Here is a 22,212-nt window from a genome sequence, read left to right on the forward strand (position 1 = left end):
TTCCATCATCTCCTTCATGCTATCTTGTCAATCCAAAACGTCCAGCTGTGGGTGCCTTACCCCATATGTAAAGCGTTCATGTTCCCTATGCCTAAGTGATTTCTTCTTGAGGTACACGAGGATCACGAATCTTCTCTGTGATAAAGTCGCCTTCAGATGTGAAGATTTCAGGATGCATCAGATATCACCCTCACCCAAGTCCACCCTCACTTGCTTCACACCTGCCTTGTAGAAGGCATTGAAAGAAAGATTCCAGCAGACTGGATGCTGACCCCCCTCAATAAAGGATGACAGGACGGCACCATGTTTTTGGAATTGAAGGTCTGGCCTTGGCCTCCTTCTCGATTCAGTGCAACCTGGATTCCACGACCTAGCAAACTCTCCAAGAAATTCAGGAACCTCCCTTGTCGAGAAGAGACCAGCCCCTTTCCTTCCAACCAACTGAAACCCATTGTTCAAAGACACGTGTAAATTTCTGTACACTGCGTTCAAATAAACATCTCTCCGTAAAGCCATTCATTGTGGCATTGATTTCTCTTTCAGGCTTACTGAACATTAATTATTCATGACATGGTTTGAGGTTGCACACTGAGCAGAAATGGGCATCCACATTTGGGTGTACTGGTCTCCCTCTTTATCTCCTCCAATATTATCCCGTTCAAAGCTGGGCTTTGGCAAACTTCCCAAGTACCAGGATGCCTGGTTTCAGTAATGCTCCTAGGGGATACTTCAGTTACTTCCTGATGTCATTTGGGGAACCCTATTGCATCGTTGCATAGCACCTTATCCCAGGTGGGGCTTTGAAGAAAGTACTGGGCAGATAAGCACAAGATCTGTAGAATAATCCCACCAGGTGCTCCACAGGGAAGGACGAATTTATCTGCTTCAAACAACATTTATGACCTCAGATATCAGAGATGGATGACTGCCTATGATGGACAGGGTGGCTGTTGCCAGTGTTTGTATCGATACACAAACCAGGAGTTCAGAGCTTGAACATAAGTCTTCCTATGTTGCATGGGCTGAGTGCATACAGGGTGCAGTCGTCAGAGTGCACTTGGTTGCTGTACTCAACATCAACAGGGTATAAGGACGTCGGAGCTCATCACCCCTGTATCTTTCTGCACTCACGGTTCCTGCAGCAGCTGTCTCTCTTGTCTTTTGTCCTTATCTCAACTACTTCTGGTGGGGCTTTCTCTCTGTCTGCTTGGATGGGATAGGATTTTCTGTAGTTTGGTAGTGATGTAATTGTATATATTTTAGAGCCCTAATGGTGTAACAACTTATGTGTTGGGCTGTTATCCAGAAAGATGACAGTTCAAAACCACAATTTTCTCCCACATGGAAATATGGGATTGACTATTTTCAGGAAGGCACTGGGACAGATGAGAGCTCTCAGCACAATGAACCCTGGACAGATAAAACTTCAGGAACAATCATGGGACTAGCGATACCATTAGGGTAGGGGTGAGGTGTGGGCAGAAGTGAAGGAGAGTGGCAGCCGATCACAAGGATGGATGTATAACCCACCTCACCCCTGTGGGAGGTGAACAAGTGAAAAATGGGTGAAGGGAGAGAGCAGACAGTGTAAGATGTGAAAATAATAATAATTTTAAATTTATCATGGACCCACGAGGGTTGGAGATAGGGGAAAAGTTGGGAAAAAAGAGGAGCTGATAGCAGGCGCTCAAGTCTGATACAATGTTTTGAAAACGGTGGCGGCGACACATGTACAAAAGTGCTTGATACAATTGATGTATGGATTCTTATAAGAGGCATAAGAGTTCTCCCAATAAAATTTTCTATCTATCTATCTATCTATCTATCTATCTATCTATCTATCTATCTATCTAACACTCTATCTATATGTATGCATTACCATATATATATACAATCAAATATACCTAGGCTGTAGATTCCTTGGAGACTCAAAGGGACATTTCTACGATGCCGAATATAGTCTCTCTAAGACAGCAATGTCTTTAGGGTAATGGAAGTGATGCCCAGCAGGGTGATTGATAACGTTCCCTGACATAAAGTGACAATGATTTTTCTAAGGTGAATCAGAGTCATATATAAATTTTAGATACATGAGTGGTGAGTGAGTTTGCACTTCATTCTCACCCCAGTGGAAGAACAATCAGCTCTCAGGACAACTTCCTGCTTGATGCTCCACACCCTCAAGAGAAGAGATCTCTGAAGATATAAGTGCAATAGCAAAGTATAAGGAAGGAACTCATGGGTGCCTGGGTCTCAAAAGAACAATGTCAGGGGTCTTAAAGTTTTACGTCCCAACAAGCAAGCATCTAAGTCAGTGCCCATTGACGTTCCACACCTTCCGTTCAATCCAGTAGTTGTAAATAATATAGCCCTGTGCTAAATTATAGAATCGCATCGCAGTTTCAGTTGTGCACACCTGCTTTGTTGTAGACTAGAGCTGACAGCGGAATCACACAGCCCATTTGCGCTGATCACAGGTGGGTTAAAGCTCCCATGCCTGCCCTCTGATCACCGTGGAGGGATGTGCACAGCCCCGTTATCTCACAGAGAACAGTGTGAAATCAGTGATTGCAACGTTGCTGTTGTTCTGTGTCATTGAGTCACCTCCGATGCACTGGGACCCTATGAGTGACAGAAGGAAAGCCTGCACACTCCGTTTCCATCCTCATGACTGTTTGTAAGTTTGAGGCCAATGATGCAGTCACCCCTTCATTCCATCACGTCAAGGGACTTCTTTAGTCTCTCTGTCCTTCTCCAGGGACTGATCTCTCCCCAAAACAGGTCCAATGTATGTCAATTGGAGCCCCATCATCTAGGCCTGTAAGCAGCAATCGGGTCACATTTCTTTCAAGACACATATGCTTGTCCTTTTGGCACACCTGTGACGATTAGAAATCATCCACTATTTCCTTGTCGTGTTCCCAAACTTTTTTCTCCAACGTAACTGTGCAATGACGAAGTGTTTTGGAATGCCCCTTCTTCTCATCGCTATCCTTCATTGGTCACGATGCACACAGTCTCTGTGTTTGGAGGCAGCCAGAGTCTATTGACGCTTGGCCTTAACTTGCTCTTTTTGAGGATTTCTTCAAACTGGTGCAACAAGACTGTGTGCACGGTGTGGTGGTGTTGTCCAGCTGCAACAGTTCAGCCTGAACTCGTTTGCTTCTTATTTAGACCGGATTGTTCATGTGAGAAGTCTCAGACTCTCTGTAAATATTTTGGACTCAACACATATTCTGAGGGAACAGGAGGCGGAATGTCAGGACGCCAAATGTGGAATCATGACAAAGACTTTGCCCCAATGCCAACAGACAGATACAGTCATCCCCTACACAAGTGGTTCTCAACCTGTGGGGCGCGACCCCTGTGGGGGTCAAACAATCCTTTCACAGGGGTGGCCTCAGACCATCGGAAAACACGTAAATATTTCACAGTACATAATTACATATTGTTTGTGATTAATCACTCTGCTTCATTGTGTTCAATTTGTAACAATGAAAATACATCCCGACTATCAGATATTCACATTATGATGCAGAACAGTAGCGGATTACATTTAGGAAGTAACAATGAAAATAATTTGATGGTTGGTGTCACCACAACACGAGGAACTCTATTAAAGGGTCATGGCATCAAGAAGTTTGAGAACCACTGACCTGCAGGCAGTCCCCTAAGTTTATCTTTCTACGAAGGGATAGTAGGAAAGAATGAATTTATGTTTGTTGAATCCTTACAGAGTTTGCAATTATTCCTTGTATAATGGGAGAAAGATTTTGTGATACTTTAACCTGCATCATAAGCTACAGGAAATAAGTTTTCAGTTGTCAGCAAGAGTGTGCATATTCTTTCTGTGTTCCTGGGAAGGGGGCATGGAGTGATAACAATAAGCCCGGGAGCCTATGATGCATAGCATTGGTTCTCAACCTTCCAAATATCGCGATCATATAAAACAGTTCCTTCTACTGGGATGACGCCCAACCATAAAATAATGTTTCTTACTACATCATAATGGTAATTTTGCTACTGTATGAATCATAATGTAAACATCAGACACATAGGAATTTCATTTCACAAATGGAACATAATTAAAGGATAGCCATTAATCACAAAACAATATGTAATCATGCTATGTAAATATTTATTTCTAATTACAAATAGATGACATTTGGTCTTGAAGCATGGTGTAGCATGGGTAACTGTCTTCACACCAGGCACTAGTATGTGGCCGTATCTGCATGTGGACAGACAACCCAGGGGATGAATAGAGGAGCGGTGTCTCTGTTGCTAAGACCTTCAGAAATATATGTTTTCCAATAGTCTTAGGGAACCCCTGTGAAAGGATCGTTCAACCACTAAAGGGGTTGCGACTCATCGATTGAAAACCGGTCAAGTTCAGCCGGGAGGAAACTAGGGATCCGTCTTGATGTGTCCTGCAGGTTGGCAAGGAGGTGGAACAGATGCAATCTCGCTGAGTTTGGTGTATTTTATTTTTTATGAGACAACGTTGGATCCTGGAACGGATCTACAGGGTACTCCCACCAGGTGCTCCACAGAGAAGTACATGTTCCATGCTCCAGGCACTAATTACGCCCTCAGAAACCATGGAGGGGTGGTGCACATCTTGGGATGCTGCAGTGTATCAATGGTTTATCTATTGGGATCCAAACCAGAAGATCATGGTTTGAACATCAGCCTTTCTGTTTTGCAGGAGCCGCATGCATTCCAGGATGTGTTCACCGAGTGCATTCAGTTGCTCTACTCAGCATAAACAGGGTATAGAGACACGGGGAGACTTGTCGTTCCCTATATCTTTCTGTCCTCATTGCCTTTGCACCTGAGTTTGGTTTGTGTTATTGTTTTGTGAAATAATGTGGCTTCCATGAATGGACCTGTTATAATGGAATCCTGTGTGAAGACATTCCTTAGTAGAAGGATCAGGGTGGGATAGTACTCCTTAGCATCTCCTCAATTTATGTCACGTGGATGTCGGGGGAGTTTCTTGAGGTGTCGATCCTGAAACTTCTAACTCCCAAGTGATTTTAGAGAAGTGAGCAGAGAGAAGCCTGATCTCCCTGCAGAAAGAAAGGAGATGAGGAGGTCAGGAGCTCCATGGAGTAGCTGTGTCTGGCATATCCAAGCACTCATCCCTTCACAACCCCAAGGAAATAGAAAGGAAGCGAGTTTCTCTGAGGTGTGGCTAAACTAAACTTTCATCTCTCATGGGATTCAAGGACAGCACACCCTGCTGATGGAATACATAGCTGTCTGCAGCCAGGAAAGTGGTGTGGATCAGGGTGTGACTCTGGATTGGCAATCCCTTCCCAGTGATCTACCTAGACCCAGGCAAAGCCAGATGCTAAAATACAGTCATTTTTCAGAGTCAGTTCACACTCTCATATACTATCAGTATACTGGGAACCGGTCCTACACCCAAAAGAAGACAGAGCATTCTCCTCAGGTAGATGCCCTGAATTTGTGCTTCACACACCATAATAAGACAATTACTTCAGGGTGGTGGTGCTTCTATCACTGTGAAATGATTAAGGATCCTAGTCAAAACCCGTAATCCCTTAAAATCCTATGTGCTGCAGTGAATTAATTGAGATCTCTCAGCAAACCATGGGTTTTTAATGAGAAACTGCTGAGTATCACGACTGTTCTGAGAAAGGAAAGGTAGAGGGGACTAAGGACAGGATTTCGTTGTAAGTGATTATTACAAAGGCTAATTGTGATGGACGAAGCCTGATCTCTCAACACAAAGATGGGTCACTGTCCCCAACCTCACTCTTAGCGTCAAGCCCATTCCAACCCAGCAAAGCCATGGGGCACAGAACTGCACTTCTAGTCTGGGAATTCTTGTATTTCCCCTCATATGTGATTGGTACTTTTCTCTGTAATGAGATTATCATTCTGTTTCCTGGAACACATATTGATCTAATAAGAGTGAGAAATAAAATTCACAATCAAGAAGAAATGAAATCAAAATACAACACCACCACCACAAAAAGCACAACATGATATACTGTGAGAAAAATATCAGTGACAACCACACACAACTCTGAAGCCATCATTTCCTCACAAGCACCAACACACACATGGAGAGCCACACCCCACGCAAAAATGTTATACATGAAGAACAAGGAAGCTTAACACAATACAGTTACACACTCTCACACAACACGTGCAAACATAAGTCATTATTTCTGGAATATACATATCAATAACCTCACCCAAGGTCAATAGACTAATTCTAAAGTTAACAGAATGAGAGAAGCAGGTGGGTCAGAAAACAAAATATATCAAATGCTACCTCATGCTTCCTCTGACCTCATACAGCCAGACCTGGAACTATTAAAACCAGAGGCCGCCCAACATATGAAGCTTAGAGCAACCAGAGGAAAGCCGGGATAGTACTATTGATAAGTATTTAACTGAATAGCAGAAGAAAGGAGACCTAGACCAGGGAGCTTCTCTGGATGTGCGGTTCCCGCCTGGCGAACTTCTTAGGCCCTAATTAAGTCTGAGACCCAAACACACACTGGTCGCCAAGGGAGGTCCAGCGCAGAGATGTTGCAAACAGAAAAGGAAGACACCCCAGAGCACACAGGGAGAGTCTTCTCCTGCAGGTGATGCCCTAGATTTGGATCCCAGCTACCTAAATACACAGACCATTAACGCTGGTTGTTTTAAGAACCCTAATTGGTTTGTTTCTCCCATCAGAGCACTTGAGAAGAGAATGTACAGGGCTCTTTCCATTTGTCAATCCTTAAAGCACGTCCAGTATGATCTAATAATCCCAACTGTGCTCTACGGACATGCAATTGAGGTTGCATGTTTGGTAATCCACTGGGGTGCTTACCACCAAGTCACTGGTTCAAAGCTCTCAGCCAATCTGAGGGACTTGATGAGGCCTCTACTCCTGGAGAGATCGACAGTCATTAGGAAGCTAAAGGGGCACTTCAGTTCTTTCCCATAGTTGACTCCTAGTTGGAAGAGGCACAGCATACAAGCAATTTTGTGCTTTGGGAAATTAACTACACAGATGGCTATCCACATGGATAAAAGCCTGTCGCAAATGTGAGATTCTGGGCTCTAGAGCCATGTCTGTAACCTATTGCTTAATCCACTCTCAGCAGCTAACCCACTCCTCAAAGTTTTCTATGTTGTCTCAATCTCGGTGGGGAAGGTGTGATGCTGGGAGTTTCTGTCAACAGGGCCGGGTCTTGATTCTAAGGTGTTGGTTCTTTACGATGGCATCATCCTTGTTGATGGGATTTCATAAAATGCCATCAATTCCAAGCTGAGACTTACTTTGAACAGCCAATGACGGGGAAGAGAGCTACCTTGTGGGTGTGGCCTCATGATTTAAAAGGTCTCCGTGAGAGCTCTGTAGCTTTGTTCTGGACCTGGACCCTTCCACTGACCTGAAGGTTTGGGGACTTGGGACAGAATCGTTTCATCGTTCCTGCTTCTCTGGAAGTTGTCAGTCTCAACACACTTGAGGAAGAAGGCTGCCATTGGACCTGCCATCTTGGATTCATCATCCACTGTATCTGCTTGATTACTGGTAAGAGTCCAAGACTGAAATGTGAGCTTTGACAGCCTCTGGAACTGAAAGTTGAAATAGGGAGAAAGCAGAAAATTCTCTAAGTGGTTCTGAGGAATGAAGTTGGGAGGGAACTAGGCGTTTGTACACGGGGTACCCATCTTGGCCCTCTTGGAGACCTACGTGAAGTGAGCGTTTCTATATTGTGTTTTGAACATATGGATGTGTTTCCTCTACTCCATATAAGAAGGGTAAACAGATTAAGGTGTCCTGCTCACCCTCAATCCCCTTCACACCTCAGAATCTATTCAGGGACTTGATGTGTCTTAATATCTTGTCTTTATGCAATGGTCCATTATGTGTATCAACTTGCTGGGTCCATGTGCTCCGTAGCGTGGCAGGTATGTAAGGATGTCAGTTTGGGAGCTGGGCTCCAGTGTGGGCTTATTCCTCCATCAATCAAGGGTTGGAGACTTCAAAACCACCAGACTCTGCAGTTCACACCGATGGCAGTCTGCTCCCAGAAAGACATACAGCAGCGTTAACCAAAGTAGGTCATTCTGCCCACTGAGGTTAAATGGGAATGCGCATTCATTGCAAAAGAGATGCCTGTACTTTATATATGGGGCTTTCTGTTCTAATTAAGAATTATAGCATTGGAAACACGTAGGGGCAGTTTACTCTGTTCTATGTAGCTACCATTCATGGACAGGGACAGTGACAGTAAGGTCTTGATACTTTATTTCAGCTTTCCCACAAAAGGTTTCAATGACCAGAAAGTGTATGAGTAACTTTTCTGTTTTCCTAAGAAGACAGCTCACACGAGGGCTAATAAGTGTACAAGCTTGTGATATGTAACCTTGAGTGGACTAGAGAGCAGTTGTAACATGTTCTACAGTGTAGCCATGAGGGGGTATAGCATGAAATGACACTGGATTCAGTTTATTTCCTTTATTACATTAAACTGTGGTATCTTTGATTGGATCTGCAAGATGGGATCCTTTAGGAAGCTGGTCCAAGTTGAAAGGATTCTGTGTAGGATAGCAATCCTTAATCCTTTCTTAATCTTTACCAGATTGATATAAGCAGAGGTTCCTGAGGTGTGAATTCAGAACCTTTGACCCAGCTAGGGATTGGAGAAAAGTTGGCAGAGAGAAGCAGGATCTGTCTGCAGCAAGACAGGTGACTTGGATCTGGGTGCCTCTGTAGACCTGCAGCCCCTGCTTGGTGAAGCTCCTGAGCTCATTAAGGCTGATGTTCAGAGACGCAGTGATCCCTAGGCAAGTCAAGCCTAGACATTTTGCAAGAAGACAAGGAACTGGGCCAGAACACACAGGGAGAGAAACCTATCCATGAGCTGAGGTCCTGGATTCGGATTGTATTCAAATGAACAATAAGACAGCACAACTTGGGGGTTTTAAGACCCCCAGTTGTTGATGCTTCTCTAAGAATCTCCCTTGAAATCTGAGAGAACGTGCTGCACTCTTCTCCAGAGAGCAATGCTGCATAGACAGCCAGTGGGGTCCACGAATCCCTACTGTGTTCGAGACGGATGCAATCTCGGTGGCATATTTTTTAGGCTTTGGGTTTCCCCCCCGTGAGGTCAGTAGTTCAATTATGATCTGTGATGATAGATGAGCCCAGGCTCTCTTGGAATGATTGACAATCCGTAGGAACCCAAAGAGGCATTTCGCTTCCATAAGGTTTCTCAAAGTCAGAAGAGAGTCAGTGGGTTTAAGGTTTTGCTTTGGGAAATGAGCTACCCACATGAAAATGCAAAGGAAAAACTGTACTGCACATATGAGAATTTTGGTTTTGCAGCCTTTTCTGGAAACAATTGCTAAATCCACTCTAATCTACTAACACACTCCTCAAAGTTTTCCATGTTCTCTCACGCACAGTGTGCACAGAGATGGCTGAGGGCTTGTGTCAACAGGGTTGGGGCTGGATTCTCAGGGGTTGGTCAGTTCTGATGGCATCACCCTGGTTGAGCAGATTTCAAAAAGCCAAAATTCCATGCTGAGCCCTACTGCGATCTACCCATGAGGGTGAAGATAGCGTCTTTGTGGGGGTGGTCGTATGATTTAAAAGGACTCTCTGAAAGCTAATGATCTTTGTTCTGTCCTAGCCCAGTCTTCTGACCTGAAGGTTTGGGAACTTGAGACAGAATCTTGCCATCCCTCCTGCTTCTCTGGGAGTTGTCAGTCTCAACGTCCTTTGAAGAAGAAGCCTGTCATCTGAGTCGCCCAGCTTGGATTTGTCAGCCACTGGCTATCAAGGGTAAGAGTCAGGAATGAAATCTGAGCCTTCTCAGTCCCTGCCACTGTGCGTTGAAATATGTATCATTAACATGAAAGCCCTCTACTTGTAAATGATTCTGAGGCGAACATGGGAGAAGGACACGGTTGTCGGATGGCGGGGTCCACAGAGTGGCTCTCCTTGAGATCTGAGCAGACCTGTTTTCCCATCCACAGGTGAGGATTCCTCTTGGAGCAGAGTGATCATCATGAGCAGCAGGAACCCACCCAGGCTCCTAGATCTGACCATCCAGGGCGTGTTGCAGAATGAGGCCTCAGCCATCGCCGCTCTTGAGTGGCTGCCCACACAGTTCTTCCCTCCCTTGTTCATGGCAGCCGTTGCCAAGGGACACAGTGAGGTGGTGAAGGCCATGGTGCACTACTGGCCCTTCACAAAGCTCCCACTAGGGGCTCTGTTGGAGGATTGTGTGTTTCGAGAGCTCATCTTAAAGGCTGCACTCGATGGCCTTGACATCCTGCGTGCCCAGAATGCTCAGCACAGGAGATGCAAACTGAAAGTGTTGGATTTACAGCTGCCCACTGGCACCAACTTCTGGAATGTCTGGGCTGGAGCCCCATCTAATGACTCTGTGATGTCATCAGAAGAGCCTGAGGACACACCCCGCAGAATTCAGATGGAAAAAGGACCCCATTCCAGATCAGGAAAGAAGCACCAGCCCCTGACCTCCATGGAGGTGCTCACAGACCTGTGGTTTGAGGAAGCTACCTCAGATGTACTGCTCACCTTCCTGATTGAAAGGGTCAAGCAGAAGAAGGCCCTGCCAACGCTGTGCTGCAGGAAGGTGGCGTTTCTTGGACCTCTCCCACAACTTCACATTCTTGGGGACATCCTGAAGATGGTGCACCTGGACTCTGTCCAGGAGGTGGAAATTCATGGCAAATGGGACCTGCACACCCTCAACTGGTTTGCTCCTTACTTGGCGCGGATGTGTCACCTGCAGACCCTCTTTCTCTCTGGAGTCATCTTGGGTTGCAAGGACTGCGGCAAAGACTGCAACGTGGGGCAACTCCTTGCCCAATTCACCTCTCAGCTCCTCAATCTGCATCAGCTCCAGCACCTCTTCCTGGAATCTGCCTGCCTGCCCAGGGGCTGCCTCATCCGGCTGCTCACACGCTTGCCATCTCCCTTGCTGACCCTCAGCCTGACTGATTGTGTGCTTTTGGACGAGGACTTGAGTTACCTGTCTTTATGCCCCTGTACCAGCCGCCTAAGGACCCTGGTATTGTGTGGTCTATCCAGGCCTAGCTCCAGTTATGCATTCCTTCCGGGTCTGCTAGAGATTGTCTCCACCACCCTTATGCACCTGAACTTAGCTGGCTGTGGGATCCAGGACCCTGACCTCAGGGCCTTGCAGAATGCACTGGGCCGCTGCTCCCAGCTGGTCACCTTGATGTTATGTGGAAACTCCGTGTCCTGGGATGTTCTGCAGGAGCTGCTGCAGCACACCACCCCTCAGTGCAAGTTCTTGGAGCTCCCTGTCCCACTGCATTGCTACTTGGGCCCCCAAGGAATGCTGCACTAGGAGCTCTCCTCCCTGTCTTGGAGGAGGTGATGGTGATCCTGATGCCCAACGGGGTCAATTCTGTAGAATTCTGTAACCACAGAGGTACTAACAGATCATTGCATGCCATCCTCATCCAAATGGACAGCTGATGCCATCATCTCTTTCACGCTGTCTTGTCAGTCCAAAACGTCCAGCTGTGGGTGCCTTGCCCCATATTAAAGCGTTCATGTTCCCTATGCCTAAGTGATTTGTTCTTGAGGTACACGAGGGTCAGGAATCTTCTCTGTGATAAAGTCGCCTTCAGATGTGAAGATTTCAGGATGCATCAGACATCACCCACACCCAAGTCAACCCTCGCTTGCTTCACCTGCCTTGTAGAAGGCATTGAAAGAAAGATTCCAGCAGACTGGATGCTGACCCCCCTCAATAAAGGATGGCAGGACAGCACCATGTTTTTGGAATTGAAGGTCTGATCTTGGGCATCTTCTCGATTCACTGCAACCTGGATTCCACCACCTAGGAAACTCTCCAAGAAATTCAGAATCCCCCTTGTTGAATAGAGAGCAGCCCCTTTCCTTCCAAGCCACTGAAACCCATTGTTCACAGCCAGGCGTAAATTTGTGTACACTGCGTTCAAATAAACATCTCTCTGTAAAGCCATTCATTGTGGTATTGATTCCTCTTGCAGCCTGAGTGAACATTAATTATTCATGACATGGTTTGTGGTTGCACACTCAGCAGAAATGGGCATCCACATTTGGGGGCACTGGTCTCCCTCTTCTTTTCCTCCAATATTACCACGTTCAAAGCTGGGCTTTGGCCAACTTCGCAAGTACCAGGACGCCTGGTTTCAGTAATGCACCTAGGGGATACTTCAGTTATTTCCTGATGTCATTTGGGGAACCCTATTGCATCGTTGCACAGCACTTTATCCCAGGTGGGGCTTTGAAGAAAGTAATGGGCCGATAAGCACAAGATCTGTAGATTAATCCCACCAGGTGCTCCATAGGGAAGGACGAATTTATCTGCTTCAAACAACATTTATGTCCTCAGATATTAGAGATATTGGCTGCCTATGATGGACAGGGTGGCTGTTGCCAGTGTTTGTATCAATATACAAACCAGGAGATCAGGGTTTGAACATAAGTCTTCCTGTATTTCATAGGCTGAGTGCATCCCAGGGTGCAGTCGTCAGAGTGCACCTGGTTGCTGTACTCAGCATCAACAGGGTATAAGGACGTCGGAGTTCATCATCCCTGTACCTTTCTGCACTCACGGTTCCTGCAGCAGCTGTCTGTCTTGTCGTTTGTGCATATCTCATCTACTTGCGGTGGGGCTTTCTCTATGTCTACTTGGATGGGACAGGATTTTCTGTAGTTTGGTAGTGATGCAATTATATATATTTTAGAGCTCTAATGGTCTAATGACTTTTGTGTTGGGCTGTCATCTAGAAGGTTGAGAGTTCAAAACCACAATTTTCTCCCCCAGGGAAATATGGGATTGACTCTTTTCATGAAGACACAGGGACAGATGAGAACTCTCAGCACAAGGAATCCAGGACAGATAAAACTTCAGAAGCAATCATGGGTGTTGCGATACCATGTGGGTAGAATTTTGGTGTGCACAGAAGTGGAGGTGGTGGGGAACCAATCACAAGGATGGATGTAGAACCCACCCCACCCCTGAGTGAGACGAACAACACAAAAGTGGGTGAAGGGAGAGAGCAGATAGTGTAAGATGTGAAAATAATTTATAATTTATCATTAAGTCACGAGGGTGGGAGAATGGGGAAAGAGGGGGGTAAAGAGGAGCTGAGAGCATGGGCTCAAGAAGGAAACAATGTTTTGAAAATGATGGTGGTGACATATGCACAAATGTGTATGGATTTTTATAAGAGGTATAAGAGTTCTACCAATAATATTATATATAAAATATATCATATATAAAATTATATTACTGTATATATTCAATCAAATATACCTATGCTATAGTTCTACAATGCCGAATATAGTCTGTCTAAGACAGCAATGTCTTTAGGGTAACGGAAGTGATGCCCAGGAGGATGACTGCTAACGTTCTCTGACATAAAATGACAATGATTTTTCTAAGTGTTTTGGAATGCCCCATCTTCTCATCGCTACCCTAATTGGTGATGATGCACACCGTTTCTCTGTTGGAGGCAGCTGAACTCTATTGGGACTGGACCTTTGCGGGGGATTAGACCAGCTATCCCGCATCAAGCTGGGTTAGAACTGAGGCGTGTGGATGAAAGGAACAGAAAGAGCTATGTACAAAGCATGGGACAGGGAGGACTCCAATGCAATAGACTGAAGTCTCCAGTACATTCAAATCTTGGTATATATACTCTTCTTACACAGGACTTGGTTACAAAACAAACATCAAAGCACTTAAACATTCCTAAACTCTTATCTATGCAAATGTACCTCAACTGGTCACAGTTTCTTAACCTTAGAATAATAAAAGCACTAGGTTCAAAGACAATCACAGGGATACAAGATTCAAGAGAGCCTCAAAGGGATCCTAATTAACTGAGTTGTCCCTCAATGCTTTTTAGCAGCAAAGTCACAAATAGTCAGTTTGCAACATTTTTGTCTGCAGAGACACAGAGGCTCAGGGGACTAAATAGTCACCCATTAGTAAACACCTTGGTCAGCTGGATGCTTCCTACAGACCTTAACTTGCTCTTTTTGAGGATTTCTTCAAACTGGTGCAACAAGACTGTGTGCATGGTGTAGTGGTGTTTTGCAGCTGCCACTGTTCTGCCTGAACTCGTTTGCTTCTTATTTGAACCAGACAGTTCATGTGAGATGTTTCAGACTCTCTGGAAATATTTTGGATTCAACAAATTTCCTGAGGGAGCAGGAAGTGAAATATCAGGACACCAAATATGGAATGGTGACAAAGACTTTGATCCAATGCCAAGAGACAGATACAGTCATCCCCTACAGAAGTGGTTCTCAACCTGTGGGGCGCAATCCCTGTGGGGGTTAAACAATCCTTTCACAGGGGTGGCCTCAGACCATCGGAAAACACATAAATATTTCACAATACATAATTACATATTGTTTGTGATTAATCACTGTGCTTTAAGTGTGTTTAATTATGGTCAATTTGTAACAATGAAAATACATCCCGAGTATCAGATATTTACATTATTATGCATAACAGTAGCAAATTACATTTAGGAAGTAACAACGAAAATAATTTGATGGTTGGAGGGTCAGGTCACCACAACATGAGGAACTCTATTACTGGGTCGTAACATCAGTAAGGTTGAGAACCACTGACCTGCAGGTAGTCCCCTAAGTTTATCTTTCTACCAAGGGATAGTAGGGAAGAATGAATTTATGCTTGATAAATCCTTACATAGTTTGCAATTATTCCTTGTATAATGGGAGAAAGATTTTGTAATACTTTAACCTGCATCATAAGCTACAGGAAATAAATTTCCATTTGTCAGCAAGAGTGTGCATATTCTTTCTGTGTTCCTGGGAAGGGGGCATGGAGTGATGCCAATAAGCCCGGGAGCCTATGATGCATAGCACTGGTTCTAAACCTTCCTAATGTCGCGATCCTTTAACACAGTTCCTTCTCCTGTGATGACCCCCAACCATAAAATCATTTTTGTTGCTACTTCATTCATAACGGTAATTTTGCTACTCTTCTGAATCGTAATGTAAATATCAGACATACAGATATTTCATTTTAGAAATGGAACATAATTAAAGGATAGTGATTAATCACAAAACAATACATAATCACACTTTGTGGAATATTTATTTCTAATTACAAATAGATGACATTTGGTTTTGAAGCATGGTGTAGCATGGGTAACTGTCTTCACGCTGGGTACTTGTGTGGGGGGGTATCTGCATGTGAGCAGACGCCTAGGAGATGCATAGAGGAGCAGAGTCTCTTCCTAAGACCTTCGAAAATATGTGTTTTTCGATAGTCTTAGGGGACCCCTGTGAAAGAATCGTTTAACCACTAAAGGGGTAGCCACCCATAGGTTGAGAACCGGTGATGTTTAGCTTGCAAGGAAGTGGAGATCCGCCCTAATGTGTCTTGCAGTTTGGCAATGAGGTGTAAGGGACGCAATAGTGCAGAGTTTGTTTTATTTTATTTTTTATGAGACTATGTGGGATCCTAGAATGAATGTACGGGCCACGCCCACCAGGTGCTCCACAGAGAAGAACAAGTTACATGCTCCAGGCACCATTCACTCCTTCAGAAACCATGGAGTGGTGGTGTACATGATGGGATGCTGGACTGTTTCAATAGTTTATCTTTTGGGATGCAAGCCAGAAGATCACGGTTTGAATATCAGTCTTTCTGTTTTGCAGGAGCTGCATGCATTCCAGGGTGTGTTCATCTGAGTGCATTCAGCTGCTCTACTCAGCATAAACAGGGTATAGAGATATGGGGAGGCTTGTCATCCCCTATATCTTTCTGTCATCATTGCCTTTGCACCTGAGTTTGATTAATTTTATTGTTTGATGATATAATGTGGCTTCCATGAGTGGATCTGCTATAATGGAATCTTGTGTGAAGACATTCCTTAGTAAAAGGATCAGGGTGGGGGTAGTACTGTTCAATCCCTTCTCAATCTTTGTCAGATTGATGTCCCGGGAGTTTTCTGAGGTGTGGATCCAGATCCTATCATCTACCAAGGGATTTTAGAGATGTGAGCAGAGAGAAGTCTGATGTCTCTGCAGAAAGAAAGGAGATAGAGAGGTCAGGAGCTCTCTGAGGCAGCTGTGTCTGGCACATCCAAGCACTCATCCCTTCACAACCCCAAGGAAATAGATATAAAGGGAGTTTCTCTGAGGTGTGGCTGTACAGAACTTTCATTTCTCAAGGGATTCTAGGTGAGAGCAACCTGGAGATATAATACAAAGTTGACTACATCCAGGATAGAAGTATGGGTTAGGTTGAATCCCTGGACCTATAGTCTCTTACCAAGAAGCTTCCTAGACACAATGTAAGGCAGATGCTAAGATACAGGCAGATTTCTAAGGCAGGACACGCTCTCACATGTTACCAGTTGATGAGGAACCGGCCCTAGACCCAAAAGAAGACAGAGCATTCTCCTCTGGTTGATGCCCTGGATTTGGGCTTCACCCGCTTTAATGATGAGATAGTTACTTCTGGTTGGTGGTGCTTCTATCACTGGTAAAAGGATTAAGGATCATAAGCAAAACTCTTAATCCCTTAAAATCCCACGTGGTGCAGTGAATTACTTGGGATCGCTCAGCAAACCATAATTCTCTAATGAGAAACTAATGACTATCATGATTGTTCTGAGAGAGGAAAGGTAGATAGGATTACTGACAGGATTCAGTTGTAAATGATTATTACAAAGGTTAATTGTGATGGACAAAGCCTTGAACTTCAACACAAATGTTGGTCAAAGTCACCCTCCTCCCTCACAGCCATCAAGTCCATTCCAACCCAGCAACCCCTGAGGGCAAAGAACTAAACTAATAGTCGGGGAATTCTTTATTTACCGATGATATGTGATTGATATTTTTGTCAGTGACAAAGTTATAATTCTTTTCCCTGGGAAAAATATCAATCAGATATGATGCAGAATTAAAATAATTCACAAACAAGAAAAAATGAAATCACAATTCAACACCACTACCACCACAAAAAGCCCTTCATGAGGTACTGTGAAAAAAATGTCGGTGACAACCACACACAAATCTAAAACCAGCATTTCCTCACAAACACCAACACACACCAGAGCCACACCCTATGCAATGATGTAACACAGGAAGAAAGAAGAAACTAAACACAATACACATACACAATCACACACAACATGCACAAATAGAAAGCAAAATTGCTAGAATGAATACATACACATCAATCATCTCACCCAAGGTCAATGGGCTAATTCTAAATTAAACAGATGGACAGAAGCTGATGGGTCAGAAAACAAAATCTATCAAATGCTACCTCATGTTACCTCAGACCTCGTACACAGAGACCTGAAAATATTTAAAATCAGAGGCTGCCCAAAAGCATATGAAGCATAAAGCAACCAAAGGAAAGCAGGGACAGCACTATTGATAAGTGTTTAGCTGAATAGCAGAAGAAAGTTGACCGAGACCAGAGAGCTTCTCTGGATGTGAAGTCCCTGCCTGGTGAACCTCCGAGGCCCAAAGTGAGGCTGAGGCCCAAACTTAGTGCTCTCCAAGGGAGGTCCGGCGCAGAGATGTTGCAACGAGAAAAGACAGACACCCCAGAGCACACAGGGAGAGTCTTCTCCTGCAGGTGATGCCCTACATTTGGATTCCAGCTACCTAAACAGAGGGACCATTAATGTTGGTTGTTTTAAGGACCCTAATTGGTGATGTTTCTCTCATCAGAGCGCTTGAGAAGAGAATGTACAGGGCTCTTCTCAAGAGGTCAAAACTCTAAGCTCGCCCAATGTGATCTAATACTCCCTACTGTGCTCTAGGGAGACGCAATTAAGGTCGCATGTTTGGTAATCCACTGGGGTGCTTACCACCAGGGGAATGGTTCAAACCACTCATCCAATCTGTGAGGCTCGATGAGAACTTTTAAACCTGGAGAGATCGACAGTCCTTCGGAAGCCAAAGAGGCCCGTCTACTCTTTCCCAAAGTTGGCTCTAAGTTGGAAGGGGCACAGGTTACAAGTAAATTTGTGCTATTGGAAATTAATTACACAGATGAAAATCCATATGGACAAAACTCAGTTGCACATGTGAGAATCTGGGCTCTAGAGCCATTCCTGTAAGCAACTGCTTAATCCACTCTCAGCAGCAAACACACTCCTCAAAGTTTTCTATGTTGTCTCAATCCCAGTGGGTAAGGTGTGATGGCTGGGAGTTTGTGTCCATGGGGCTGGGTAGGGATTCTCAGGGAAGGGTTGGTTATGATGACATCAGCCTGGTTGATGAGATTTTATAAAAATGCCATCAATTCCAAGCTGAGATCTACTGTGAACAGCCAATGAGGGGGAGCATAGCTATCTTGTGGGTGTGGTCTCTTGTTTAAAAGGACTCTCTGAAAGCTCTGTAGCTTTGTTCTGCACCTGGACCCTTCATCTGACCTGAAGGTTTGGGGACTTGAGACAGAATCCTGCCATCATTCCTGCTTCTCTGGAAGTTGTCAGTCTCAACACACTTGAGGAAGAAGACTGCCATTGACCTGCCATCTTGGATTCATCATCCACTGTATCTGCTTGATTACCGGTAAGAGTCCAAGACTGAAATGTGAGCTTTGTCAGCCTCTGCAACTGTGAGTTGAAATAGGGAGTAAGATGAAAACATTCTAAATGGTTCTCAGGAACTAAGTGGGGGCAGATCTAGATGTGGGAAGGCTGGGTTCCCAGGTGGCTCTCTTGGAGACCTATGTGAAGTGAGTGTAATCTATATTCCATTATGAATATGTGGATGTATGTTCTCTATGCAGTATAATCAGAGTAAACAGATTAGTGGGTCCTGCTTAACGTCCATCATTAGTAACCTCTCCAGGGATTTGATGTGTCTTCCTATCTTCCCTTGTGCAACGATTCATTATGTGTATCAACTAGCTGAGATCATGCTTGTCCACATTGTGGCAGGGATGTAAGTATGTCTGTTTGGGAGCCAGGCTCCAGTGTGGGTTTATGTGTGTACTAGTCAACTCCTGGGGGCTTCACAACCACCATGTTTCCAATTCAGAGATAGAGAGTCTGCTCCCAGCAAGATATATAACAGTGGTTCCCAAAGGAGGCGATCCTGCCCACTGACCAGAAAAGGAATGATCCCCTTCAGTGATTCTGGTATTTATATTGGGGAGAAAGATGGGGCTTTCTCCACCCACTGAGATTGACAGTCCTGGAATCCCACAGGGGTGGTTTTCTCTGTCCTGTGTGGTTTCCATTCATCGACATTGATGATGGCAGTGAGCTCTTTTAATACTTTGTCTTCGATTACGGGCTTTAGGACAAGCCTTGGATTCCAGATGTGATGGAATTCTTATTGGTGGTGGTTTTGTCTGTTAGGTGCCGCCCATAGGGGCCAACCCTTAGGCACATCCCGCACGACAGAAAGAAACCTTGCACACTTTGGGCCATCCTCAGCATTCTCCCCAAGACGTGACTATTGTTCCATCTGCTGTGTCTATCCGCCTCTGTGAGGGCTTCCCTCTTCTTCACCATGCTCTCCTGCTCACGGACTGGTCCTTCTTGACCATACAAGCAAAGTCTGTTAGACAAAGTGTTGCCATTCTTGTGTCTAAAGGGAGCTTAGGCCAAGTGTGTTTTCATGTTATTTCTCAGGAGGGGTTACAGGCGATGCTCAGAAGCAATTATATTGTGAAACAATTACAAATTTGATAAATGACTTAAATTACCCAATCTGAAATGGATGATTTCAAGGATGAATCACCACCTAATTCACCATAAATAATTATTTCACAACAGCATTAAATGATTAATTATTTCTATTATGTGTTCTGCCACAGACGAGCGAGAGCCACAAAGAGGCCATCTTGTTGACTGTTGATCGCCTCCCATCACGTGAAGTCCTACTAGTGACTAATTTTAACATGGATCCTATGGCCTGGAGGTGAGAACATGCTTATCAACAATGTCCCCTTTGATGTAGCCAGGATATGAATATTTTAATTTTATTAACATAGCTATTACAATCAATGCTGTGCCTTCAATGGCTCACTGACTCTGAAGAATCCTAATGTTATTTTGGCTTTCTACTTCTGTCCACTCTTGTTTCAGTCCTGGACAAATGATAAATGAGTGCAGACCTTTAAAGAGAGACTGAAAAATCCACTTGTGATTGCATCCAAAGAGTCATATTCAAAATCTAGCACCGGGTGATAACGGACCAAGGACTCTTTTAAATCATCAAGGCATGATTATGGCTGTCTTTTATTGGAACTCACAATATTTATGCCAAACCGCTCATGTCTGAAGAGCAAGTTTAAACCTTCCTCCCCAACCTCTCACTCCCCACCCCGCAAAAGAAGAGATTTTAAAGAGGGCAGACTCCATATAAATGGCTCTTTCTCTACGTTTCTTTGGATGATGTCAGGCCAAGCTGTTTTGTGGTGTGAGCCTATTCCCATCTCCCTTTTCTCTACCTCATCGACAGAATGACACTCTCTTTGTTCTCACTCTTATCACTTTGATGATTTCACCCTTTGGGTGCAAGTTACACTTTTATACTCCAATTTGTCGTCTGTAGTTGCTCTTTGAAACGTTCTGTTCCGTTCTCTCATCATTTCCTCCATTTTCTTTAGTTGCATTTCTCCCAATGGCAAAATTCAGGGTCTCCTTTTTATCCCCCTTGATCATTCTTCCTTCTTTGTCTTGTGGATAATGTTGCATTCTTCATACATGATGCTACTTATGTCGTCCCACAGCTGGTACCATTTCCTGTTGTTGGTGCTCAACAAGCCATATCTGTTCTTGAGATGGTCTTGCCATGGAAGTGGGATGGTTCTCAGGTTCTGTTTGTGCTCTCATATATTTGATTCATTTCTTCAGCTTCGTGGTCTCAGCTTCATTTTTGCCTGCAGATAACCAGCTCCTCTAAAATCTCTTTCATGTCAGGTCTTATGTCTGAACATTTCATTTGGGGGGAAGGTATACATAGCAGACAAATGCAAAAAGAACCAACCAAACCCCTCCATTAAATTACTTGGGATCATGTAACAATGAAAGAGATCATCTTGCCCTCAGGTAAGGTACCTTGGAGAGTGGATTACCTCCACCCTCCTCCAGTCAGTTCAGGGAGGAGCAGTTCCTTATCGGATTGACTGGTGTGTCCTTGATGGTTAGTTCTGAGCCAGAGGTTGCAGAGTCAAAAATCGTACCCTGTCCATTGTGCTCACGCTGCCTTGTTTGTAAGGATCAATCTTCTAAATGACAAGGAACGTAATGTATGTGTCTCAATCTAGGCCTTCTTTGGGCTTCCATAATCCCCCCTCCTGTGATGAAGGACATAAAACGACTCATGAATTTGACCTTTTCTTGTATTCCATGCCCTAGGGAGGGTATATCCTGACTGAGAATCTTTGGATGCTATCATGACTTCATGCTAATAGCATTCCTCATCCAGATTATATATCTTTAGTTTGGGTTTGTCTTTATGTCCTTTATGTCTGAATAAATATTGTCCTCAATTTATATTTGGGATTGGGGTTTCTTCTGTACTCTAAAACATTTGCCCCAGATGCTGTCGATTCGATTTCTGTGAGTCACATTGGCATAAGGCTATAGGTACAGCTTCCATTTGCATTGTCAAGGAAGGTGTGTGGCAAAGAAGTCCTTGTTCTTACAAGATATGCCCTGTGATTTCCAGATTTGTTTCTATCACCAAGACCATATTTTCCAACTACAATTCCTTCCTTTCTCTTTCCTAATTTATTATTACAATTACCAATAATCATCTATGTCTTCTGACTACATGGTTGATCAATTTCATACTAAAATGTTTGGAAGATTTCTTCAGTTTCTTTGTTAGTGATTAGTGAGTACATTTGACGTTTCACTGCATTAGAAGACTTTCTTGTACTATCATAGACGTTATTTGATAACACAGACAATTATAGTGGAATATAGATTTCAAAATTTCCATTTGAGGAATGCTCAGTCATTCCTCTTGAATTTGACTCTCCTGTATAGTAAGCCATAGGATAGCTTGATTCAATATGCAAGCACGATATTCCTACTGATCTTTGATTTATGCACCTCCTCAGCTGTTGAGGTCACTTGCCACCCTTGGCTGCCCATCCTGGATTCCACAACCTCAGCACCCACTTGAGCCACAGGAAGTATCCAGTTTGC

The 22,212-nt window shown here is 44.2% G+C and overlaps 1 protein-coding gene across 1 annotated transcript; it reads left to right on the plus strand.

Moving 5' to 3' along the window:
* Positions 1-10,214: 10,214 nt before the first annotated feature.
* Positions 10,215-11,387, plus strand: LOC142434774 (melanoma antigen preferentially expressed in tumors-like). The gene has a single exon (XM_075539383.1). It carries the CDS (start codon positions 10,215-10,217, stop codon positions 11,385-11,387), a length of 1,173 nt encoding a protein of 390 aa, XP_075395498.1.
* Positions 11,388-22,212: the final 10,825 nt, after the last annotated feature.

The sequence above is a fragment of the Tenrec ecaudatus genome, chromosome X (genome assembly GCF_050624435.1).
Source record: "Tenrec ecaudatus isolate mTenEca1 chromosome X, mTenEca1.hap1, whole genome shotgun sequence".
In the NCBI taxonomy this organism is placed as follows: domain Eukaryota; kingdom Metazoa; phylum Chordata; class Mammalia; order Afrosoricida; family Tenrecidae; genus Tenrec; species Tenrec ecaudatus.